The sequence below is a fragment of the Protomyctophum bolini genome (assembly GCF_963924005.1).
Source record: "Protomyctophum bolini genome assembly, chromosome: 6".
Classification (NCBI taxonomy): Eukaryota; Metazoa; Chordata; class Actinopteri; order Myctophiformes; family Myctophidae; genus Protomyctophum; species Protomyctophum bolini.
Genome location: NC_137867.1, coordinates 17,331,486 through 17,357,429, shown reverse-complemented (window position 1 = coordinate 17,357,429; position 25,944 = coordinate 17,331,486). Strand labels below are relative to the sequence as shown.

General features: G+C 41.6%; 2 protein-coding genes across 2 annotated transcripts in view; both read left to right on the top strand.

Annotated features, from left to right (window-relative positions):
* znf366 (zinc finger protein 366) overlaps positions 1 to 4,582 on the top strand; it is a 9,784-nt gene extending 5,202 nt beyond the window's left edge. The window contains exons 4-7 of the mRNA XM_080765322.1: positions 218 to 368; positions 1,058 to 1,249; positions 2,832 to 3,006; positions 3,118 to 4,582. Of these exons, the coding sequence (XP_080621448.1) occupies positions 218 to 368; positions 1,058 to 1,249; positions 2,832 to 3,006; positions 3,118 to 3,887 (1,288 nt within the window). The 3' untranslated portion in view covers positions 3,888 to 4,582. The remainder of the gene's footprint in view (positions 1 to 217; positions 369 to 1,057; positions 1,250 to 2,831; positions 3,007 to 3,117) is intronic.
* Positions 4,583 to 9,375: 4,793 nt separating this feature from the next.
* On the top strand, positions 9,376 to 16,150 carry mrps27 (mitochondrial ribosomal protein S27). Its single transcript, XM_080765976.1, has 11 exons — positions 9,376 to 9,459; positions 9,753 to 9,830; positions 10,419 to 10,489; positions 10,768 to 10,826; positions 11,135 to 11,249; positions 11,366 to 11,444; positions 11,813 to 11,928; positions 12,248 to 12,350; positions 13,379 to 13,521; positions 15,279 to 15,449; positions 15,645 to 16,150. Exons 1-11 carry the CDS (start codon positions 9,387 to 9,389, stop codon positions 15,915 to 15,917), a joined length of 1,281 nt encoding a protein of 426 aa, XP_080622102.1. The 5' UTR covers positions 9,376 to 9,386; the 3' UTR covers positions 15,918 to 16,150.
* Positions 16,151 to 25,944: the final 9,794 nt, after the last annotated feature.

The window sequence follows — 25,944 nt, the reverse complement described above, 5'->3', positions numbered from 1 at the left end:
TAACCTTATTGCTAACCTTAACCTCAGTAAAACTATGCCTATACGCCTAACCTTATTTCTAACCTTAACCTCAGTAAAACTATGCCTATACCCTAACCTTATTCCTAACCTTAACCTCAGTAAAACAAATACAAGAATACTCGGGGCGAGTGTGTTTTGGGCCAGGCCAGTTACTTTCCAGTTTCCACTACTGAGATGAAAGCTGGTGTTCATGCAGGTGTGGGGAGTGCCAGAAGACCTTCCAGTACCCCAGCCAGCTCCAGAACCACATGATGAAACACAAAGACATCAGGCCCTTCATCTGCACTGAGTGTGGGATGGAGTTCATCCAGTCGCACCACTTAAAGCAGCACACACTCACACATAAGGTGAGATGCCACGTCGTGAGGAACGGCAATTTGTCCTAGAAAATGGTATGACGAGAAAGGGAACTATTCAGGACGCCAGGCACTATTCTGAGGTGTCGTTACTGTATAGGCTGCCTTTTAATCCTCATTCACATCCTGGCTGATCAACAGCCGCTGATGGGAACAACTGAAAGATTCAGGACACTAGTCAGACATGTCAAATGATTCAAAACCATTTCTTACAGTCCAGACAAGTACCCTCTTTTTTATTTTTTGCTAAAGAGAATGCATAACGCAGTGCTTCTCAAACTTTTTCATTTTAAGGACCCCCAAATTGACACATATTATCCCGTGGATCCCCGTTTGAACCGTCACAAATGAAGATCTTTAGCAGCGATTCTCAACCATTTTAATTTCAAGGACCCCCAGCTTGATATGCATTAGGCCACAGATGTGACACCATTTTGATCTCCGGGGTCCCAATCTACAGTACACTGTAGTATCATCATTGTTCAATTCACTCTGAGTGTACAAATGGAACGGGTCCATTTGGTTCCATTTGCACACACCGAGTTACAGACACATAAGGGTCAATTTGGTTCCTAACTATAGTTTTGTCCGGGGACCCCCTGGAACCCCCATCAAGGACCGCTTTGAGAACCACTGGCATCATAACGCACTGCCGTCTCCGCTCTCTCTTTCTCTGTCAGGGAGTGAAGGAGCACAAGTGTCGTATCTGCGGCCGCGAGTTCACACTGCTGGCCAACATGAAGCGCCACGTGCTGATACACACCAACATCAGAGCCTACCAGTGCCACATGTGCTTCAAGAGCTTTGTCCAAAAACAAACCCTCAAGGCCCACATGATCGTCCATTCAGACATCAAACCCTATAAGTGCAAGGTGGGTCACGGGGCTGCATTCGTGTTGTTGCATGCCAAATTAACCCAATGCCTGGCCTGCGAAAACCCACATTGCTAATAGGACACCAGCGATCGATTATCATTTTGGCAATTATTATATTGATTGCCTTTTCGATTAGTTGATTTTTCCACAAATCAACGAATTTACACTAAATATTTTTTATAGATTTATTGTTTTACAATCAACTAAATCAATTAGTAGATTAACTACTTACAGTAAGTCCTATTTAAGTCTTTGTTGTACAACGGTTTCAGGAAAATAGCAGATTTACAAGCTCACATAATTTTTTGAAAATGATTTTTTATATAATCAATTAAATTAATTATTTGAATTAACTGTACCTACAGTATTTTAAGGATATGAACCACACACAAATGTCTGTTTGGTGACATGTGGCTAAAAGAATGTGACGGATTGTGAGCTTGCCGTAGAGTCGTAGACCGTCTTTTTTTTCTCTCGCAGCGCTACACCAACGCATGACAAAGCATGAAATAGTGGTTAATATCCAAAAGCAGTTATACTATGAAAGGGTCTCTCTGCACTGTTTTGGATGTGTCTGCGTGACCTTGGAGCACGCTAGGACGACTGCAGTGATGACCAGATAGCAGAGAGAGAGGCTTTTGGCAGTGGAAGCCTCCTTGTCCATAGGAAGGATATCGCTGCACAAACTGCCTCTCTAACAATGGCTCCCAGCCTCCCCGGAGAACAGAGCCCGCAAATAGATTTCATCTCGCTTTCTCTGCTGCTGGAGGGAGCTTCCTGTTTTCTCACGGTCCTCTTGGACAGTTTACAGTCCCTCTCTCCTCCTGAAGGAAAGGACCACCCTAATAAAAAAGAATGCAGAGGAAGGACAGCGCAGGAGTTGCCCTTCCCTGTTCTCCTCCAGCCCCTGTCTCGCTGTGGCTTCCTCTCTCCTGTGCATGCGCACGTGTGTGTGTGTGTGTGTGTGTGTGTGTGTGTGTGTGTGTGTGTGTGTGTGTGTGTGTGTGTGTGTGTGTGTGTGAGAGAGAGAGAGAGAGCGAGAGATGGGGGGAAGCAAAAGAGAGAGCTAGAGGAAGACAGGGAGAAAAGAGAGGGCGTGTTTGTGTATCTGAATGAGTGCCTGGACATTCATTCATGATTACGTATTGTTGTATGACTTTGCTGAGAAAATTAGTCTTCTGTAGTTGTCGGACAGAAGGGGAAGTTTAATAAAATGAACATTGTTGGCCTATTGTTTTGGTGGCTTTAAATAGTGTTTACTACAGAATGGAATGTTACTGTGTTTCAAAGAATGCAAATCCAATCATTCAGAACTTGGACAGCCACCCTTATTGTTGTACAAAATGCTATGATTCAATTGACAATCAGCAGATGATGTGCACAGATGTGGATGTTTGTACACACGCTGATGGTGTCTCATTTGCTTAATATTTTCCGTGCATGTGCAGCTCACATTGGATTCATATGAAATATAATTCTTATAGCATGTTGATTAAACTGTTTGATGCAGTGTGTGTGGGGGGGGGATGTCCTGCACTCCTCTCTCAGCAGTTGGATTGTTGTCTCCTGTGTCTTTCAGCTTTGTGGCAAGGAGTTCAACAGGATGCATAACCTGATGGGCCACATGCACCTCCACTCGGACAGCAAGCCCTTCAAATGCCTCTACTGTCCAAGCAAGTTCACCCTGAAAGGAAACCTCACCAGGCACATGAAGGTTAAGCACGGCATAATGGACAGAGGGCTGGACGCAAGATGTAAGGATTCTCATTTGATCAAATGGAGCACTGTCTGATATGTTGTTTCCACTATACTATTTACCTGCCAAAATCAATGTGACTTTCTGTCTGTTTTTTATCTCATGCCAGTTTTCAGGCGAAGAGGACGATTCTGCCTGGGCGGCCCACTGGGCCTCTTGACCCGCTTCAGCCAAGAGGAGCCCTTCGACCTTTCCCAGAAGCCTCCGGGCCTGCCCGGCCTCCGTCTCTCCCAGTCGGACGGCGAGAGCGTGCCTGGAAGCTCGTGTCACGACGAGGAGGACGAGGAGAGTTTTTACAGGAGGAGCCAGTACAGCCCGGAGGTGGACCAGCACCAAGCAGCGGGCCGCGGCCAATACATCGCAGAACTACAGCAAGGAGGCACAGGCTACCCGCCTGAACTTAAGGCAGGAGATGCACAAAATCAGGCATACCGGCATCATGAGGCAGGTGACCAGGAGCGCCACAATGCCCATCAGTCTGAGACTGAGTCAGAAGAACAAGGCGAGCACTACATAGATACTGCAGCCGGCCAGCTGCGTCAGCCCCAGTCGGGGGAGACACCTGAGCCGTCCGACTCAGAGCTAGGCGACCAGATGTACCAGCGTGAGTTAGGCAGCAGACAGTTGTACGGCTATCATTCAGATTCAGAACTGGGAGAAGAGACTTACCAGCAGCAGCAGCAGCTGGACGCAGGTCAACAAGAGAGGGAGAGCTACGGTGTCAGCAGTATGAAGCACCCTGAAGCAGGAGGGAAACAGAGCGGGTTAGTGCCAGGTGAGAGAGGGGGTCACTCACTCTCAGGCCATATATTCGGTGCTACCGAGCCCCGGGATGAGGATAAGAAAGAGGAAGAAGATGCAGGGATTGGAGGATGCTGAAGTTGTGATGATCACACTGTAGGCATGCAGACCGTCAGAGACGTGAGGGAGGAAAGTGTGTAAGATTTTCCTGGTTCTGACCTGAGATCAGATTCTAAAAATGTCTTCTACATCCTGACAGTTTTCTGAAAAAGCTATGTTTCTATGCCAGTCGTTCTTCGATTTTTCAAAAATAGCAGACCTACAAGCTTGTAGATCTGCTACTTTTCAATAGCTAAAGCATAGCATAATGCTAACACCAAAAGGGTTAATGTTGTTTCTGAAGGATGTGACGACATGAACAGAACATGGTGTACGTTTATATTAAGAGGTGTATCCAATGGCAACATCCAACATGGAAGGGTCAAATAACGCAAATTAACATGAAATTTGAGGATAAGATGCTGTGAAGTTTATTGTACTGTACATATGATCACTGATGATGATATGATGACAATTACATTACAAATGGCAAACACTGACATAAATATATTTTTCAATATTAACTGATCGCATGAGTTTATAATTTAATTTTTACAATCTACATTTTTTGTAATACAGGATCTCAAACTTAAAGATCTGATTACTAATAGTTATACTGATCACTGATATGTCCATTTTGCTATTCCTTTGTGGGACATTTTAGCCTAAATGATTTTTTTTGGGAGCAGCAATAATATTTTTTGATAGACCAGTAAATGCTTGAGTTATTGACAATGACATAAATAAATAGATCAAATCTAACTGTGAGCCTATTTATGGAATAAACTGTGATTTTGAAAGAATGAACCTCTGTCTGATTATATTATTATAATGACACCTCTATGTGTGGAGCAGAATTGAGAAGGTTATATTCACAAAATGTGATTGACAACATATCATAGGCATTAGGCAATAAGGCACGATGAACGAGCAGTGTAGAGAAGAGGTATAGGCAGATATAATAAAATGAGTGTTTTAGTTTTTTTTCAAAATGTTTTTTCAAGTCAATTTTCAATTTCTTCTTTCCTGAAAGCCTTAAAAATGTGACATAGGAATTATGCTATGAGGCTTACTTCAATACACTGTTAAATTAAATGAATTCATGAAAACTATAGTCTCTATTCTGGGCATGTTACAATGGCCGAACAAATAGCAAGTGGTCAAAAAGTAATCATATTGCATCGCTTACAAATACTGTACAATTACAGTATTAATCTGTTACCAATTGCTTTCCAACATCACTAGTCATATGCAATATGCATTGGTTACATGCAGGTAATTACTGTAGAAATCTGCAACTGACTACATTGTTTACGTAATCGTCTTCGCCCTGTTTGGGAGTGGGAAGTATGAAGGGGGAAGTATAAAATTTATACTTATATATACTCATAAATATCAAAATGTCTCATAAACATCCTTCTAATGATGATTCATACAGAACTTTAATGGAATCCTGTAGCCAAATGATACTGTACTATATTATCCACCTGCAGCAGTCTCATTATTATGGAGCCAGAGACTGTCGCTGTGAAGTTCAAAGGCTGGCCTTTCTTATTTACTGTTTTTACCAAAGAGAGGAAGGGGAAGAGAAAACACCTCTCTCTCCCTCTTCTCTCTTTCAGGTTGTGATCAAACAGACGAGAAGAACACAGTGGGTGTCCCAGACAAAAGGCTTCATGTGTCTATGTGACTGTGTCTGTGTAGAAAGCACATTGATCACCAAAGCAGTGCGTGTGTGTGTGTGTGTGTGTGTGTGTGTGTGTGTGTGTGTGTGTGTGTGTGTGTGTGTGTGTGTGTGTGTGTGTGTGTGTGTGTGTGTGTGTGTGTGTGTGTGTGTGTGTGTGTGTGTGTGTGTGTGTGTGTGTGTGTTGTGTGTGCGTGCGTGTGTGTGTGTGTGTGCAAATCAAATGGTCTGAACACCTATTTATAACATTAAGTGTGTCACGGTGTTTAGATTATAAACAGAAGAACATGTTTAATCGCCGGTATCACTTGACTTTTTAAATACTAAACACATTCATTTATGTGTTACATTAACATCAGTCATGATGTTTGAGGTGTACTCGTGTTCTAGTGTATTTTAATAAAACATAGGCTAAATAAACATTTGGCATTTCATTATTACACACTGTTGTTTTGGTTTTAGACGCATCACATGTTCCACGATTTTACAGTGATGTGTCATGGTCAAGGTCAAGTGCATGTATGTATATGTCCCAAGCTGGGCAATTCATTTTACAGCATAAAAAAAGCTCTACTAGACACAATACAGTAAACATACAACAACAAGAACAACAACAGACATACGTATACAATATCACAAGATACAGATCATTACCTTTAAATATAAAGTGTAACTAACTATATCTATCCTCACCACCCCCCCCCCCCCCCCCCCCCCCACGGCAGCTACCTCCTACTTCCCCCATTGATGGCCCGGATGGAGGCAGGTATAAAGGACAATTTATACCTGTTATTTTTAGTGACAGGGGTCTTTAACCACCAGTGGGTGTGTGTGTGTGTGTGTGTGTGTGTGTGTGTGTGTGTGTGTGTGTGTGTGTGTGTGTGTGTGTGTGTGTGTGTGTGTGTGTGTGTGTGACGTGTGTGTGTGTGTGTGTGTGTGTGTGTGTGTGTGTGTGTGTGTGTGTGTGTGTGTGTGTGTGTGTGTGTGTGTGTGTGTGTGTGTGTGTGTGTGTACTGTGTGTACTGTGTCTGTACTGTGTGTGTACTGTGTACGTGTGTTATTATGTTCAAATTACTCTAGATGTTTTCGAATTAGCCCGTCCATACCATAACGATATTATATTTTCTCTTCATTTGGTTAAGGAATTTAAAAACATAATCAATCAAATAGCGAAGTTATTTGTCATAACTTGCTCATTTTTGTTCACAAAGCCTAAAAGCCAAACATAAAGGCAATTTCTAAATATGTTCCAATGTGCCAAAAACACAAAAAACAATCACAATTATTTGTATGACAATTAATTTGACCTAGCAATGAGACTCAGAGCATTTCACGTAAACGTTAAGCAATTTCTTTTCAGGTAAATTGCAGAACACAAGCTTCTCTATTTTCACCAAGGGGGACCACCACCTTACCCTGAGGATGAAACTGCAAATGTTTTGAGGAAGTTCTCACATCCTCCTCTCCTTTCCTTCTCCTCACCTTCACATTTCAATCCCAACCACTGGCTCATCATGCAAAGACAGTGGAAACTGAAGCCACAGACCTAGAATCAGCTCAGCTCTATCGTCTGGTATCCTTAAAACACGAACAACTGATCTCATATCTGTGCCTTTTCTTTCAGGCTGGAATGGAATCTCTCATGGTGAACTGAAACTTTTAGACCCATGACAGGATGAACGGATTGCATGCACCCACGGACCCCCACAGACAGACCCACGCACGCACATGCACACACACGCACGCACGCACACACGCACCGCGCACACACACACACACACACACACACGCACACGCACACGCACACACACATACACACACACACACACACACACACACACACACACACACACACACTGTATGTACAGGCATGTGACACAGGGGACAGTGCTCTGGTGGGAAAATGTCTCATGTCGTTAAAAGGTTTGATGTTCTGCTTTCCGATAAGAAGTTAGTGGTAGGCCTATTTGTGTTCATGGGAAGATGGGATCAATTTGATAGACATGAATGGCATGAATGGTAAATTATATGGTCATTGGTCAATATGGAAAATGATTGGGAATATAGCAGGTCTCTTTGAAATTGAGGGCTATAAATCAATTGTGAACAGTTACAGTATGCAGGGGATTTCAAACTCAGATAGAAGAAGATCGAAAGATCGAAGTTAGGTAATAAGACCTGGTACTTAAGACACGCAAAATACAGCCCATTATGTCTGACGCTAAACTTCTCTAAACTCTTTATTATAACTGGAAACTAGAGTAACACAGGTTGAGGAAGCAATGGAGAGACAAAGGACTGTCCCTTGTTGAAAGAGGATTCAGAAACAATGATATTTTCTGGTTTGATCTATCTATCTATCTATCTATCTATCTATCTATCTATCTATCTATCTATCTATCTATCTATCTATCTATCTATCTATCTATCTATCTATCTATCTATCTATCTATCTAATAGTTTATTTGTCCACTAGTTCCAGTTAGTTTATTTGTCCACTAGTTCCAGTTGACGTGGGCACGTGGCCCTCAGGTAATATTCACTTCCTGTTTTGGTAGTCAGTGAGTGAACGAAACGGTGCAAACAATTCTTCCCAACAACACAGTCCCACCCAGACTCAACATGTAACCTTATTTGGCCTTTTGACAAGAAGTCTACTTACTGTACAGTATAGGCTAATTACAGCCAAATTAGGCTGTCCCTTAAAAAAACTAAACAAAAATGACAACGGCTGACAAACTTTAAAAGATACAGAGCATTTCAATAGCACAAATAGGCCTACTCTGGACAAATGCACCAAGTCTCTGTCTGTCTGTCTGTCTGTCTGTCTGTCTGTCTGTGTGTGTGTGTGTACTGTTGTAATCCACGTAACTCGAGCACCGTTCGCCCCACCGACTTCAAACACGCGGTCCACCACCCCACCAGTGCAGTGCCCAGTGTGGGGTCGGTCGGACCCACGGTTGTCCAGAACCGCCCCAAAAAGGCCTCTGGAGAGGGCCCCTGCCCAGTGTCCATATATGGAGCTGGCTGCCTGACAAAGAACTCCATATATGAACATAAAAGGGACACAGACATAATATCTGGGTGGGGCATGCATTTCCAATTTGCATCGTTCCAAGTAGGCCAGTGCCCAACGGGCAGTCGGGCACCACTCTAGTAGTAAGAAAGAAAGAAAGTGTGAGCTTGTAGATCTGCTACAATTTGAAATAGCTAGGGACCTAGCTATAGGAATGTAGTGGAGTCTAACGTACAATATTTCATTTGAAATGTAGCAGGGATAGTCAAGTATCCAAAAAATACTCAAGTAAATTGCAGTACTCAACTTCATTACTGTCCACAACTGCTAATAACAGTTATCACCCCCCTCCTACACACACACACACACACACACACACACACACACACACACACACACACACACACTACATTCGAGCCCTTGAACAGAAAGTTGTCGTCGAGGAACAGTAACAAGATGTTATGTAATGTTTATTTACCTCCAGGCTCCATGCTTCAACAGGACTGTCTTCTGTCTTCTCTTCGTCCAAATGGCGCCCTCAACTGTTACAGAACCGGCATGTCCAGTCCACCCATTATTGTGTAGATTTAATTCTCAGCCTGAAAAGTAGTCCTCTATTCATCTATTATATGATATAACCGATGAACCGAGTCATATCGTTAGACGTATAAACTTGGGCACAATTGGGTTTATAACTACCAAGAAATAAACAAACAACAAGTCTTCATCTTGTCCAAAAATTGTACTGTCCCAAAATAGATGATAGCCTCAGTAGGTGGCGGTAATGCAACAAATACGAACGATAAACGCCATACACCAAAGAAAGAATAAGAACAAGATGGCAGCCTCCGTGTTGCAACGCTGTTTCACTGCAGCTGTCAAAGTTAAAAGTATAACTCCCACTTTTACTGGTAAGTCTTCTTACAATTAACTGAGGACCTCTGTGGCAGCACTTCACATTTGGGAAAAGTTTCAAATAGCTTGCCCTTGATTGCCCCAAGCTGTTTACAATGAAGTGCTTAAGCTAACCTTAGCATGCCAGCTAACTGTTGTGATCATCTCTGTTTCAAGGTCCTCATAATTATAATTATTTTTGACTGGGACTTAAAGGCAGTTTAACTCATTACTAATCTGTTAAACGTAGTATTACTATTTCTCTTACATATAGTGTTTAAATTATGCAACTATGTTGTCTTGATTACAGCAAGGAGGTGTTTGCTCTCCGCAGCATACACAGACACCACACTATGGGAGTCGAGAGAGAAAGACCCCCAGAACTTGGGTAAGTGATTCATATTGATCTCTATATACTGCACATTATTACCGACATCAATTACAACTGTATGTATATTGATGGAACCTCCATCCATGGGAGTCTCTCAGGATTTGGGTTACAGACTGGTTGCAGTAGTCAGCGGAGCTCTTTTGTGTCTGCTCTATTTTGTTTTTGTGTACCCATACTACCCGCCATCTACCTATATGTACTGTAGATCATATTTTAACTCTGAGAGTGTACAAATGGATGAATTAGCACTGTGCTGAAACAAAACTACATCGCATGGATGCACCTGAGACATCCTCACCTCAGTGATGTAATGGAATATACTGTGTGGTTACATATTAAGGGCTGACAGAGATAAATATCCATATCGGCGCTCGTCGGCTGCAGTCACCTTGACAACTGACAAGAGTGTGCACACTTGAATTAATGTCATTATGTTCTTCAGATGCAAAGTGTTCATGTGTGTGCGCTTGATGAACACAGGGTGGCAGTATCACAATGTCTTTTCTCCATGAGTATTCAACAACAGCCTGTAAAATGTCATGGTGTTATATGTATTATATACAGTATATTTCTTTGTCTTGACAGCTCTTTTAGCTGCATCCATGGACAGGACGTATGAGAGGAAGTTGCCCGTTAGCTCGGTGACTATATCACGGGTAAGATATGTATGCTGAAATATATTTCAGTTCAGGAATTAGATGGTAGTTGGAGGCACCAGGGGAAACGCATAATTAATAATAATGGATAGATTCTTTATTTCTGTGTCATGCACCAAAGGTGCCCAGCCAAACATTGACTTACAGGACACAATAACGCATTGCATAGGTGTACAATTATAAACATAATTCTTTCATAATCATCCAACCAACAAAAGGAATGACATTTTACTAATATATATTATATTAATTATGTTTTTCTTTTGTTTCCTTTTCAGTTTATTGACAATATAACGTCAAGAGAAGAAGTTGAGCAAGCAGAATATTACCTTTATAAGTGAGTGGAAACACATGATGAGGTGTATCAAACTTTCTATTTCTTTCACATGCCAGCTTCAGTTGCAACCAGTCGCTGTTTTTGTTATATGTGACATGAAGATTGTAAAAATCCCATTGAGATCAAATCTTTGCTTCTGGGGGTCCCTGGTACAAAATATATTGAGATTGGGATCGGTGGCCAAATGCATATCATTTTGGGGGCTCCTTGACACGAAAAGGTTTGGGCACCACTGATATAGCAAAAAAACGTTTTTTGAAATTTAAATCGGCCTCAGGTCTTAATAAGTAAAATTCTTCCCCCTGTAGGTTCCGTCATAGCCCTAACTGTTGGTACCTGAGAAACTGGACTATGCATGGATGGTTCAGACAGTGTCTCAAATATGGAGCAAGGGACAAAGCACTATACACACTCAAAAACAAGGTAAACTCACTCCACACAATAAACCAACACTTAATAATTGTGCTGGACCACACTATGAAATATTATTTCTGTGTGTGTGTGTGTGTGTGTGTGTGTGTGTGTGTGTGTGTGTGTAGGTTCAATATGGAATGTTCCCAGATGACTTCACTTTTAACCTACTGATAGATTCATACATTAAGGAGGAAGACTTCAAAGGTAATACGGTACATTGTACTATTTGTTGCCGTAATGTTTTCCTATGATTATAATAGAATATTAACAGATGGATTATTTTCCAACTGGTGACATTAAAAAAAACTGACTGTTACTGTAAGGACATTGTAAGGACTGTTTTTGTTCAACTTGTTAAAGCCATATTTCACTTTCAAAAAACCTTTTGGTCATTTTATGTACTGGCGTTTGTGAACAACTCAGACAATTTTTTTTTAATAAAGTACACTATCATGGCTATCATGGTTAAAATGGAGTTTGAAGTTACAAGTGGTCCCTCAGGTTTAATGCATATCAAAGGTTGAGAATCACTGGTTTATTATGTTTTTGTTTATTCCTTTTATTATTCTAAGGTGCATGCTCGGTAGTTGAAGAGGTGATGCTTCAGGAGGCCTTTGACCTTCCATCCACACAGATCCTATCCATGTATGCTTTGTCCAGTTACCTAGCAACCAAGCCACCACTCACTGTAAGGACATTTCTACATTGTTTGTTTGAGTATAGCCATTCTGACTTGTAATAGAATTATAGAATTTTGCAGCATTTACAGTTTAAAATAAGACATTATATAATGTGTGTGTGTGTGTGTGTGTGTGTGTGTATGTATATATATATAATGTATATATTCTTCTAATTAAACATTTTGTGCATTCAATATTAATTGGGTTTAACCACGCTCCATAGGAGGCGTCACTTGTATATCTCTAATTGTTTGACATATGTACATCTGTTAGATGAAAAGGCATGAATGTCATTGTGTTAATCAAGGTGTGTCCTCTAATGTCCAGGTGGCAGAAGAGCGGATGCTGGGCGCTGCGCTGCTGATCGCTGGACTCAAGCAAAACAACACTGTGGGCTTGAGTGCTCAACTTCTTGGCAATTCCCTCCTGGGTGTGTGTACTGTACATTCTGCTCCATGTCCTTCTCTCATGCTCTACTCTACTAAGCTCATGGGGTTTGGGCTGATTTGTTTAAAATAGTCATGCAAAGATTAATTTAACTTTAATTGATGATGTATAGATTATTTTTTTTTCTCATTCAGTTTTTATTCATTTTCTGATCAAGCAAAACGTGTAATAATTTTACAACATATAAAATTGAACTTAAAACACAGACACACACACACAACCCCCTCCCTCCCCCCATCCTATTCACAAAATAATCAACCCACAACACATCCATTACATCACCGGGTCAGTTGGTCTGGTCTGGTCAGGTCTGTCCAGTGTCCATATTGAAATTGTGCCCTCTTGGGCCTGATTAATCCTTGCCGATGACAGTTCCAGATATGTCCAGAAAGCTTCGCAGCCAGTGTGTTTTGGAAACGTCATGAGGGGGATTCCAGCGTTGGGCAGCGGGCTATGATCTTTTAAAATTATACATTTTCTAAAGTTAAGATCTACAAGCTCACAATGTGCCTCGGGGTCCATGATCTTTTTGGCTGCTGTAAGCCCAGCCAAACAGACCTTACGTATCTTTGCCGTACATTTTTTATAGATTAAAACAAAAAATGAAGATCTACAAGCTCACACCGCTCCTCGATGCAACACGTTGTGAACTAGTAGATCAGCTATTTCTGCAATCTTTGCCTGAAACGATGTACTGCAAAGTATAGATGGGGCTTAGAATGGAGCGAGCCTTTATCTATTATAATAACTAGAGCGGTGCCCGTGGGGAAAGGCCTACTTGGAACGATGCAAGTTGGAAATGCATGCCCCACCCAGTTATTATGTCTGTCTCCCTTGCATGCCCATATATGGAGTCTATGCAGATGTCAGGACACCATTGTGATGTCATAACAGGCCAGCTCCATATATGGAGATCTAGGGGTGATCAGGTGTGATCAATAGGCTAGTTACGTGGATTACACTAGTCTAAAATGCTGCTATTGTTCTCATTTTACCTTTGTTTCTGTCCAGGCAAGTTGGAGATGACAAAGGGAATTAACGCCGTTTTCAAAGGCATGCCTCTCATCTGGACCAATGGTTATCTGGGCAGAGCCCTGGCTGTCATGGAGAGAGTGGCCGCCACTCCAGGAGATATCAGGCTGTCCCAGGACACAGTAAGGCCTTGAAATGCAACTCTGATTTCAGCCTTCACGGCCAAAGACAATATTTCCTCCACCATGTATGGGTCATGATCACCTCAGGAAGAAGAGGAACATATCTTGCCGTGGCGTGGGTGGTGCCTAAACCATGTGTTTATTTAGAGCGAGGACAAAGTAACAATGTCCTTTTAGGGGTGTGTGGCTTTCAGATGTGCTAAATTACAGATTATGTTACCATTAAGGCATCCCTACAGTTATTGTCAGTATTGTCCTAAACGTAAACTCGCTCTGAACTGAAATGCCTTTTAGTGAAGATATATCTTAGACATGGAGATGAGGCTTAAAACGTTAAGGGGTGATCGTCCATTTTCGCAAGTTTTTTACAACTGTCGAACAATGATAGAATAGGACTCAAGAGGTTAATCCTACTAATCTATTTAATATAAGATTAATTACAATTAAACTTTGAGTTTATTCCACAACACCAACTTTGAGGCAGTATTGCCTTTGTTTTCAAAATATAAGTTTTTCTTCATTTTCTCAAAAATGAACATTCTGGTTTCTTCCCGACAGCAAAGATATATAGCATAGACAGTCCATTGTTACTCTCCGGGTCGGGCATGTGACGCAGGCGGAGTTCTCATCTGCTGAGACGGACCACATGCGCTGTCACGACAGCTGCGTTATTTGCGCACACATGCACGTAGCACCTCTAATCCCGTCTGTCCTGTCCAATTCAATAGTTCAGTTAGCATCTAATGAAATTTGGAGGAGCCTGGAGGAGAGTCAAACGTCTGTGAGAATCACCACAATGGAAGCTAAACCCTAGCTGTCACATAGCAGCGCGGCAATAATGTAGAACTGATAAACCTGTGCAGGACGGAGAGGAAATGTTAAAGCCCAAATGAGCATGCTGGTGGTGATAATGAGTACCCCAGGGACATGGTTGTGTCTGAAGCTGTCCTGGTTCTGTGTCCTGGTCTGTTATATTGGCGTCCCAGCTTTCCCTGTTTTGTCTGCATTGCCCGTTCACTAAGTCGTAGTTGGAAACCTTTGGTGCATGCCTGTGTGAACGAATCGGGCATGTGCACTTGGGGTTGGGGTTCAACGTGTTTAAAAAATAAATGGCAAATCTGCAAGCTCACAACATGAGGTATTTTCACCTTCCAATGTCCTGTTTTGTCTTGCTTTACAGGTAGGGTAAGGGACAATTATCCTACGCAGAATAGACATTAGACATAGAAACGAACTTATGGCTGTCCAGTCGATATTGTCATTTTAGTTGTATTTATTGAGGTTGCAGTTGTAATGAACATACCAGTCATAGTTCCAGTGTGGTTTCTGTAGTTATTCTCTGTTCTGTCTGGTAAGAACATTTTGGCTCCCCACTACCTGTATCCTCCCTCATAACTGCACCTGCTGTGACCCTTTTAAATGGTAAATACACAACCAGCCAGGTGCTGTCAATCTAAAGCCCCTAATATGCCATCATCATAATGGCTCCTACAGATTTATTAATTTATTCGTCAAACAATGTAAACAGCACAAACTAAGGTACAGTAAAGCATTTGGGTTAAAAAGGATAACGCACAAAGTCCTGGGGAAGTATGTCAAGTAAAGTAAAATATTTCCCCCCAAAATAGCAAAACTGTTTACGGTTTTCTTTTTAAAATTGTGAAATTGATTGAATTCAGGTGAGCTGAGCACACACCCAAGTCAATGCTTTGTGCTTCCCTTGACGGTCTTTCATTCCCATTTTGTTTTTCTTACAGCTGGGCACCCTGAATAGTTGGCTGCAGGAGCTGTCCTCTGTCTCAGAGTCTGACTCCTCTTCTGGAGACGAGGAGTCAGGAGGTGAGGAGGAGCGACAGGAGGAGGCCAAGCTAGATGCGGACGATGAAGAGGAGCGGATGAAGCTTCCTCTCTATGTCAGCAGATTCAAGGTACAGTAGGTGTTTATTGTATTTATACTGCTCATGTTATTTGATTTGGATGTTATTAGCCCATTACAATAAGCAGCCGCATTACAGTGATCCCTTATTGTCCCCACTGCTAAATTTGTTGAAACAATGGCTCAGAGTGATGTCGTGGAGCTGTGCATCTATGCTAAGTGAGCTATGCCTCCACCCTCTCTCTAGGAACTCTGTGGCCAGCTGGAGTCGCAGGGTAAGGTGGATCCGGCTTCCCTGCATGCTCTAGTGTCTGCAACGGCCCGCCAGGCCCTGGCTACAGCTGAGCAGCCGGATCTGGACCAGTACCAGAGCAGGCTGCAGGACTGGGAGATCGAGAGGAGACACCTGATGCAGAGGGAGAAGGAGTTCATGCAGATGGCAGAGGAGGTGAGACGGAAGAGGACTGCTGCCAGAGCTGCAGAAAAGCTGCAGAAAGCCTCTGAAGGTGGACATCACTGACCACTTATTGTTCACACCGTTGTATACATTGATTATATTATGCGTGTCCTCTTGGAGATAATTGCAGAGTATTGCTTTATCTCTGAAAAAACTGTAATAGTTAATACGTGATTTTGTCTGTCAAATCAGCTTTGGAGATTTTGTTCTTTTTTTTCAATTTCCTGTAAGGTGTGTTTCTGGTACAAATGAAGGCTTAAATAAATAAAAGAATCATGGATGGTGATGATGACAAATTAGCATGGTGTCAGTTCATTCTCATTGGATGTTGTGGCACATCTACAGTATTTGATGTGTTGTGGACAGTTTTAGTGGAATGTACACACATCAATTGTGAAGTCTAGTGGTCGCTATGACCTCATGTAAGCAAAAGAAAAGCTATGAACAAGCCAGGGAAAATATCTTAAGCATCACATCCTCCCACTCCTTTTCCTCCCCTCTGTCCTAGAAGGTGTGTGTGGAACTGGGATTTTATCTCAAAAGCATCTTTGAACGTTTTCTCCCAGGAGAATGAAAGCCATGTTACACAACCACAGAGTAGAACTGCTGCTCGCCGGTCGAGAGAAAACGGCTTTTAGATCAGCTATTTATTATTTTATTGAAATAAGTTTTCTACAAGACGGCAACAAATTGTACAGTGGGTCTAATCGACAAGCGTTTCCTGCAGGAAAAAGCTTTGCTGGCCAGCAGGAGAATCTCGCTGATTTTTTTAAAATAAATAAATTGGATTAATTTTTATTCATTATTTCCCTAAAAAAATGAACGTCTAGAGGTGTGCTGTCACTTTTTCTTTGGCTTGTCTTGGCACGGTGCCAAAGATGCAGCACCGGGGTAAAAAAGGTCTGCAGGAAACCCCGAAGCATTATCTGCACATCAATCTAAATGCTCCCAGACTCCCACGGTGCAATTCTATTGGAGGTACAATGTTTCAACCGCCAGGCCTTCATGTACATAGTGTAAATGACATGCAAGTGTACAATATGGATCAGGAAATGGTCCAGTCCCAAAATAAAAGCTGTAACCCACCTGAAGCAATTGGTATTTATTCATAATCGTATTGAATTGAATCATATTTCAACTTCCACCAGTATCTGCTAACTATTTGAGGGTTTTCCTTAGAATCCAGTCACCAGCATCAGTTTTCTGGATGTTCCGGTTATTAAGGAAGGTAATACTCATTATACAGAACTGATGCGGGACGAACCATACTTACCTTAAATAAAATAGTGCTGTGGGTGTATTTAGAGAAGTGTGCACATAATAAATGTTTTGACTTAAACTTTAGTAGCCTATTCATCTACACCTGTCAAGTTTGTGTTGGATGTGCGTACATTACCATGGACTTGTGTTTGATTAGTTGCTGACGGGGTGGGGGGGGAAGAAAAATCTTTAACTAAAGAATGAGACACGGTTGTGTGATGACGTACTGTATGAATGAACGGTGTCTCCACTCTGTATGTACATAGATAAGTTATCAGTGGAGAGAAAATGGCCCATACCTTTGTGGAGCACATAATGTGTTAATTCCACATTATGTTGTAGCTACGTATTCAGTATTCATGGCATGATCTTAGGAAACAGCCTGGTATGCAGAGCAGGATGAATATGAGGCATACCCACAAACGAGCCATTGTAATCCATAGACTGCTTGCCGACTGCTTCCCTGAGAGCTGAGATGCTTTTGCTCACAGTGATGTTTGTGTGTTGATTCAGCATAATAAAAAGAGAAGGTGCAGTTATCAGTGAGTAGACGTGACAGAAGGTCACTGTCGCCTCCCAGATCCCGGTCGAAATGTCCCTTCAAAGGAAATGAATGAACTTAGAACTGAATGGACTGTCCCTGACCAAACAACAAAAACAAATTTTTCACATTGACCTATTATAGCGCCACCAGGAGGCCACAACCTGACCTGGCCTGGTGGAGACCTGTGCCCTGACTTTTTCTAGTTTTAAATATATTAACATATTATGCCAATATATGGAAAGTATATGCAGAATATAGCCTATGCTGTATATATGTCATATTCAGGTTCATATATGTGGATATATAGGAAATATATGTCTCTATGCAATTTATATTTCCATGTGGGGGGGGGGGGGGGTGCGTCAGCTAGGTCGGGAGGTAACGGGGTGCATGGCCAAAAAGGTTTGGGAACCGCTGCTCTATATACTATAGTATGAAAATATGTACTGTATTGATGATGCAATGTTTACCGTGGTAAAATAAAGACAGTAGTCATTTCCGCAGATAAAATCACCAAAACGCTGATCATTAGTAACAACAATGTCTGATATAGCATTATTCTTTGACTTCCTTTCACCCATACAAGCACTTTTTCCAAATCAGTGGCTCAAGTAAGGGGGATATTTATATCTGTTGACTTTGTCCAATGTGGCTAATGGCTTTTTTATTTTTTGTCAATTTGAGTGTTTGATCTAGGAGACAGGTGTTCTAATGCTAACACAGCCAATGATGTCAGTAGGGTGTATGGGGAAAGGTCAGGAGGTTGAGCACCCGGATCAGTGGATGTTCATTCCCGTCTAAGTGTTTTAAAAGGTCTGTGTAGGTAGGTGTTGGGGGAGGGAATGGGGTAAATGTGGGGAAACTCACGGCTGGTCATAATATTTGAGATACGTAAATGTTCCAAACTAAACAAGCAAAGAGACAGGCAGATCATATAGGTATGTTACTGATCCTGGACATACAGACCACTTGCGCTATACTGAAAATGCTTGTTGGTGGAATATGCTTGCTCAAATGCATTGGTTTGCTCTCAAGAAACCAATGCATCTAATAAAGTCAGCACTTTTCCATCAAATTGTTAGCTACAATGACTACCCTATACCCTCCATTCTGAACAGCATGTTCTAAAGTGATTAATGAAACAATTATCATTTTGCCTAGATTTCAAATACACACATGCACACACATTCTCATTCTCTCTCTCTCTATCTCTCTCTCTCACACACACACACACACACACACACACACACACACACACACACACACACACACACACACACACACACACACACACACACACACACACACACACACACACACACACACACACACACACACACACACCCTTTGTGGAACAATTGACATTCTCACTGTTGTATTTGTCAGAATCCACAGGATGGTGCATCGTTTTACGAAGAAAAGGATTGTTCTGTAACGCAATGGGATGCAAAACTTACTTTTCTTCTGCTTCAGTATGTAAATGTAGCCTTTCATATATTTCTCCTCTTCTGTTTCAAGTTCAACTAAAGTCAACAGGAACAGATTTGTCTATTTAGTATTTATAGGTGTGAGTCATATAACTAAGAGCCCAAGATGTTGCTGGCTGTCTTGTTCTTGGCTGGCCTGTGCACAGCCCAACTCTAGAGGAAGATAATGTTGATTAATCTTTCATTATTCATCAAGGATGACAGCAACATGTTTAACATTTTAAACCTCTCATAGTGATTTAAGTGAAAACAAATAAGGTCTAATTTCTCTGCTATTTAGCTTGAGGATATGGATGATTTTTATGTGTTCTGACACAGGCATATTACTTTTGTTATTCATAAATAAAGAGCATAGTCATAGGGGAATAATTTGAAATCAGAAAACTTCTCTGTCTGATTAATTTGTTTATCTTCTCCTAAGTGACAGTAATGTATAATCTTTTTAACCATTTGCAAATCTTATTGTAATTATACTAAACTGCTAAATAAATGGTAGTGTACTGTATAGCCTATTTTAAACAAAGATAGTAATTAGTCATTAGAGAAAACTGTAGGTCCTACTGTGTCTTATTTATGCTCTGTCATACATAAAAAATATCAGACCTATAAGCTCACAACAACGTATCGCATCCACACCTCATGCTACAATGTATCAGGCATTGAGAATAACATAAGCAGTTGCTTGTGAGGAGCATCTTTAATCATATAGTCTACCATTGAGATAATTAATGCTCCAGCAGAGGCTAATAATGTTCTCAGCAACGTTGCGTATGTTCAGTTTTTCACCCGTCAGTTTTGCGTAGAGACACAGAGATGGCAGGAGATACAAATGGAATGACATGCAACAAAAGCCTTAAAGCCTCAGACCTGGGCTGGCTGCAGAAAAACATTGAGCATTGATATGCTACCCGAGGGTGAGGGGTCACAAAACTATGATCTAAAGGAGGATTTGTAGTCCCCAAGGCAAGTTAGTGGCTTGTTCAGGGTGAGGGCATGGGGGAGCAATTTGAGGTTCCTGCTCAGGGCGACACAAAGCATGGTTAATTTCATGTGCTCAGTAGCTCAGGGACCTCTAAAATGACTCACTAAACGCTTTAAAATATATATATAATAAGAAAACGAAAAAGAAGAAGAAGAATTATAATAATAATACACTTTGGGAAAGAGTGTTGACTCAACCCTGAGTCGACAGACTCGACACTGATGGAAGACCACTATACTTCCCCCAAACTGTGATGATACACAGTGAAAACAGAGATTGTTAGCTGAACTCAGAACTTAAGTCATCATTTATATTTAGTTATACTACAGTATCACTTGAAATAGGAAGGAGAGGTCGCACAGCTCGTAGTCACGATGCAAAAAAACCTTTTATTAGGTTACCAACGTTTCGGTAAAAAAATCCCTTCTTCAGGGTATCAGGGTTGAAAGTGGTTCAAATGAACACTCCAGATTTTGTATAAGTAGGCTATGTACTGTTGTAAGGTCAAGGACTCATGGCTCAGGTGTGCTATAGTTGGCTACTGCACCCCTCAGAACAGAATAGTCACTACTGTCCCAGTGACTCAGTAGTGATGCAAATCAAGTTGTCGTAATGTATCACATAATCCTCATCAGAACAGAACAGAACCCTCACATTTGCATCAAATAAACACGTAGCTTAGTGGGTAGATTGGCCATCTGGTAATAACAAAGTCATGCAATTGGCCTCCTAGTCTGCCCAGTAGTATACTGCATGTGTTGATGTGTCCCTGAGCAAGATACGAACCCCCCCAAAAAAGCTCTCCGCCTCTCCCTGCCTCTGAGCAGCCATCAGTGGGGTAGCCTCGATACCCAGGCTTTCATTTTCGTATCAGTGGGGTGAAGCTCAAATTCCATTTCCCACAAATTAATAAATGTCTACCATCTGGCTTACACATGACATCCATTGAATATCATATGGTATAAAGTGTATGTGCTGGTGAAACACAAGTATAAGTAATTGCCAGCAGGATAATAGTGGAACTACCAGATAAGAGCAAAGCTAGGATAATCAAACATGATGATTCACATGCTGTCATCAGCAGGTTAGCATCCAACTGTAAGCACACATTCAGTTTCGGCACAGAACCACTTCCTGTACTCGTTACATGGAATATAAATTAGTTGATTAATCAGGAGTCAACATCAGCATGTAACAATGAGTTTGATTTGGTTTGGTTAATGTGCTTTGGTTTGCTTCTTTGAATGTTCTGGACCTTTTTAGACCCGAGGACGATTCTACAAATGCCGTCTAAATCAGTGGTCCTCAAATTATTTCATGCCATTGGACCGCCTAAAAATGCTATGTATTTGGCCATGGACCCCGCATCTTATAATATTTTATGCCAGGCACCCCCAGAAGAGAAGATTTGTGTTAAATAAAATCTAAATTATTCAAAGGTTTTCAAACACTTTCAACATTTTTCAAAAAATGTTCAACGATAGCAGATGTGCAAGTTGTGAGCTTTAGATCTGCAATTTTCAGCAGCAATAATTTGTTGACACAATTGTCAATATATTTAGTCTTAGTTTTAGTCATCATAACTTTGTTTTTATTTTGTTTATGTTTAGTTTTCCTTAGTGAAAAAGGGTAGTAATTTTTACCTTAGTTTTGGTTGACATAATCAACACTGGCTTGTAGCTCTGTAGCTCTGAGTGATTGCACATTTTCGCCAAATGTTCGCCTATTAATATGACATTTCCAGAATCGGGACGCTAGGGTTCATCTGGTTAATTCATGCATCATCAGCAGTAATACCCTGCAGCCTGCACACTTGTTCCCATCATGTCCTTCTGGGCGGTCGCACCTCCGTGTCCTTGTAAAGATTAGCCATAACTGTCCGTAAGGTAGCTCTACTACAGCATTGTCCCTGTTAATGATTAGCAGGAGGCTTTATCCAATGGTTCACTTGTACAACAACATAGAGTGCTTAGGTACTCACAGTTTCTCCATGTAATATAAACTGTTTGGTTTGACAGAATAACACGCGTGGATAGAGCACTTCCTGTAAGGGTGCTATTTGGTGCCAATTAAGCGTGGCCACCCCACCTGGGTAGTTCATTCCCTCCTCAGGGGAAAACTGACCGTATGGAACAGTTGGTTAATGAATGAGATTCCTCAATGTCATATTGAAATTTGATAAGCTTATGTGTACACGTACGTCCATATACTATGTGTAACACCCTTCGGATGCACACCCTGGGCCCTGGGGAATAAAGTGTCCTTTCTGTGGTCCCTGTACGTGTTGAGGAGGGTTTTTCATCATAATGAAAAAGATGAAACGTGGTTGTTAAAAGTATGCCGTTTCATGTACAAAATCACAGATGCCTCCTAATAAACACGATGTATTGTATGTGTTTTGATTCAAATGAGAGATGGGATAATCTGATTACCTCATTGGTAGGAGGAGGCCCGGACAGGAGTTAACCCACAGAGCCTAGTACTTCCATGCACCAGAAGCGTACATCCCAGCCCTGGCAGAGTAGTTCTGGAGTAGTTCCAACGGATTGTGTGGCCCTGTCTTTCCCTAATGGGACTGATCGAGGGTAGCTACTGGGACGTAAGTCGGGACTTGATCACCCCGGCTGGGTCGCCTGAGTGAGAGGTATGATGTTCGAGAGACCCGAAACCCAGATGAACTTGGGATACATCACTGAGGATACCATGCGATGTTTTTTGTTATAGTTTGGGTCTAGCACTCCACTGAAAACCATTGCTGATGCGCAACCTCTTTTTCTCATTTACAGTATATAATAAACTATTATATAAAGAAATATCTTAGGTGTGGACCCATCAGAGACAGACCTGCATTGTATTTTGAGTCTCAATGCATAGTTTAAGAAACCCTAGAGTAGACTAATTATACAACAATTATTCAACAGACAGAGTTTGGCTGCCACTGCTATACTCACAACCTAAACTACCATCACACACAAATCAGCCTTGAGCAACAAACATGTATATAATGCGCTGCAGAATCGACTGGTTCACAGTGATTAAAGAACCACTTTGAAAATACCCAGAGCCATATTGCAGGCTTGGAATGAGGACAGGTAGCTCTCTCAGCCATCCCACAAACAAGTGAATGTGTCTGTGCATGTGTCTGTAACTGTCCATAGAAATGGAGTAATAACTGTGGTGTTCTGCTCAACAGGCTGTTGTGTTTTTAAATAGGAAGGCCCATGACAAGCCCAGACCTAGAGCATGCCTATAAATCAAAAGTCTCAACCCTAACATTAAAGGCAAAAACAGAGGCACTGTTGTGAAGGAATCACCCAGAGCTATGCCTATCTGCTGCGGCACACACAGTGTGCCACATAGTTGTGGTTCTAGTTGTTCTCTCCCCTCTCATCTTCCATCGTGTCCTTAGAAGCAAGGTAGTCAGGCCCAAAACAACTACAAATGGAGAAAAGTCATCAGTGTGTTTTACTCCAAGTAGAAAGTAGTAGTTTACATAGACCTACACATAGACCTCACAAACCCTGACAAACAATGTTGGGTTTGATTGGTGCAGGAATTAAAGCACTGGCTTTTTTCTTTTCTTTCTTTTTTTCCTGTCTTTATCTATACAGACCATGTTGTCTCCTGTCAGCATTTGGATAAACAAGTCTCGCTACAAGTCCCACTTGACTGCACGATTATGTCTGTGAACTTGTGAAGTCACAGCTACATTCTTTGAGCTGTACACTGGTGGTCACTTCACTGGTCATAAGACCACACTGCAGGTTATCTGACTTCCACAAACAAATCCAGGAAAAGCACATTCATGAGTGGTGTAATCTTTCAAATCTACTTACAGAACATTCTACCAAGGCCCAACACACACACACACACACACACACACGCACACGCACGCGCACGCACGCGCACACACACACACACACACACACACACACACACACACACACACACACACACACACACACACACACACACACACAATAACAACAACAATATAACACTGGAATTATTTTGGCACAATTTCATTGGGTGACGTAATATGGCCAATATCACACACATAAAAACGGTCATTTTCATAATCGACCGTTATGTAATATAATATTCCATAGTAAGAAAAAACTCACATGCAGTGCTTTCTCTGTGAACAGAGAAAGCAGCATCCATGTGTTGTTTGAGCCAGCGGGGTCAGTCTAGTGTAATGATGTCACACATGACGTGGGGACTCAAGGTTTGTGTTCCTGGGAGTTCAACACATGGCTGTTTCACTCAAGCCAAGGTACTGTGCAGACTGTGCAGTAGGTAGTTTGTGAACAAAATAACTGATGTGAATAATCCCAAAAAGCCTGAGGCTACTGCTAGGATAGCCTCGGAAACCCAGACGTTTTTATTTCCAGAGAAAAACAAAGTCTGGGTCACTCTGCTGATTATACTGATCCTCTGCACCTTTGTTAAATTGACGCACACACGCAACTGCTAGGATAACTTAACCACTTGGGAATGTCATTAAATAATATCAACATGTTTAACTCCTATTAACTGTGCCGTATTAAGAAGCTCTGTTGTTTTAGGTAGTATTTCAGCAAATTCAGTATCTGTAATTGGGACCTTAAAGACAAGTCTTCAGCGATTCCCAAACTTTTTCGCTCAAGATCCAAAAGAGTTTGCCCGGGACCCAAAGTCCCAAACTAGTGAAAATAGCCGATCTACAACCATGAAAATGTGTGGCCCACAAATGGGTCCCGAAACCAGTGTTTGTGTACCTGTGGTCTACACACATTGCATCAGACCTGGGCCAGGGGTATCATAGCTGACCCTCTATCGTACACTGTGTTTATTTACTCTACAGAGGCAGGCAGAATTACTGTAGTATTATTCTTGTCTCTGTGAGTAGATAGCTATGGCGGTAAATTAAACAATGACTACCGGTATTATGTTTATGTGGTGACTCACGTGTATAATATCACCCACTTCGGATGTTATCAGCAGATTCAAGTCAGCATGCTCCTTATCCTGACCGTGCAATGGAGCCAATATGGACATTTCCTATATGTTTTGGGTAAAGACAAAATAATTGCCATTAGGCCTATATCAATGCATTTGGCCCATTTGCTTTCTTTACTTTTTTCCCTTTTATTATACCGGTAGCTTCTAAATCATTTCTCTCGGCATGTTTTAGGGATAGTTTTTAATAAAGCTTGACATAATCACAGTAGCCTGTAAGACAGAGACAGGATGTGAACGTGTGCAGCCAGTCGAGGCTTTTTCTGACAAGAGGTGACAGGCACTGTGTGTGTGTGTGTGCGTGTGTGTGTGTGTGTGTGTGTGTGTGTGTGTGTGTGTGTGTGTGTGTGTGTGTGTGTGTGTGTGTGTGTGTGTGTGTGTGTGTGTGCGTGCGTGCGTGCGTGCGTGCGTGCGTGCGGGGGGCAGTGAAATAAAGGGGCGGGACGACATTCTACAGAGGAGAATTTAGACAAATTTCAATGAACTGAACTCACAGTCACTCGTATTGTGGACCTCTGACTGACTTGATGTAGCCTCCAGGTATAATGTCTCGGCGTCAGCGAGAAGGCTTCTGTGTGGAAAACTTTTCTATGGAGGATTTGTCAGTATAACACCACAGTAAACTAACAAGTCAACTTGGATAAAAGTTTTTTGTAAGTTAGTTTGAACAAAAAATGTGTAACTATAACATTTAACAATGTTTGTCAGGTGTTTTTGCACTGGTGCCATTAAGGCACCTGTTGGCTGCAGAATGGAAATACTGGCGATAAATTATATATTTTTTTACTTCTTGAGCTTTGCTTAAAGGTCACTAAA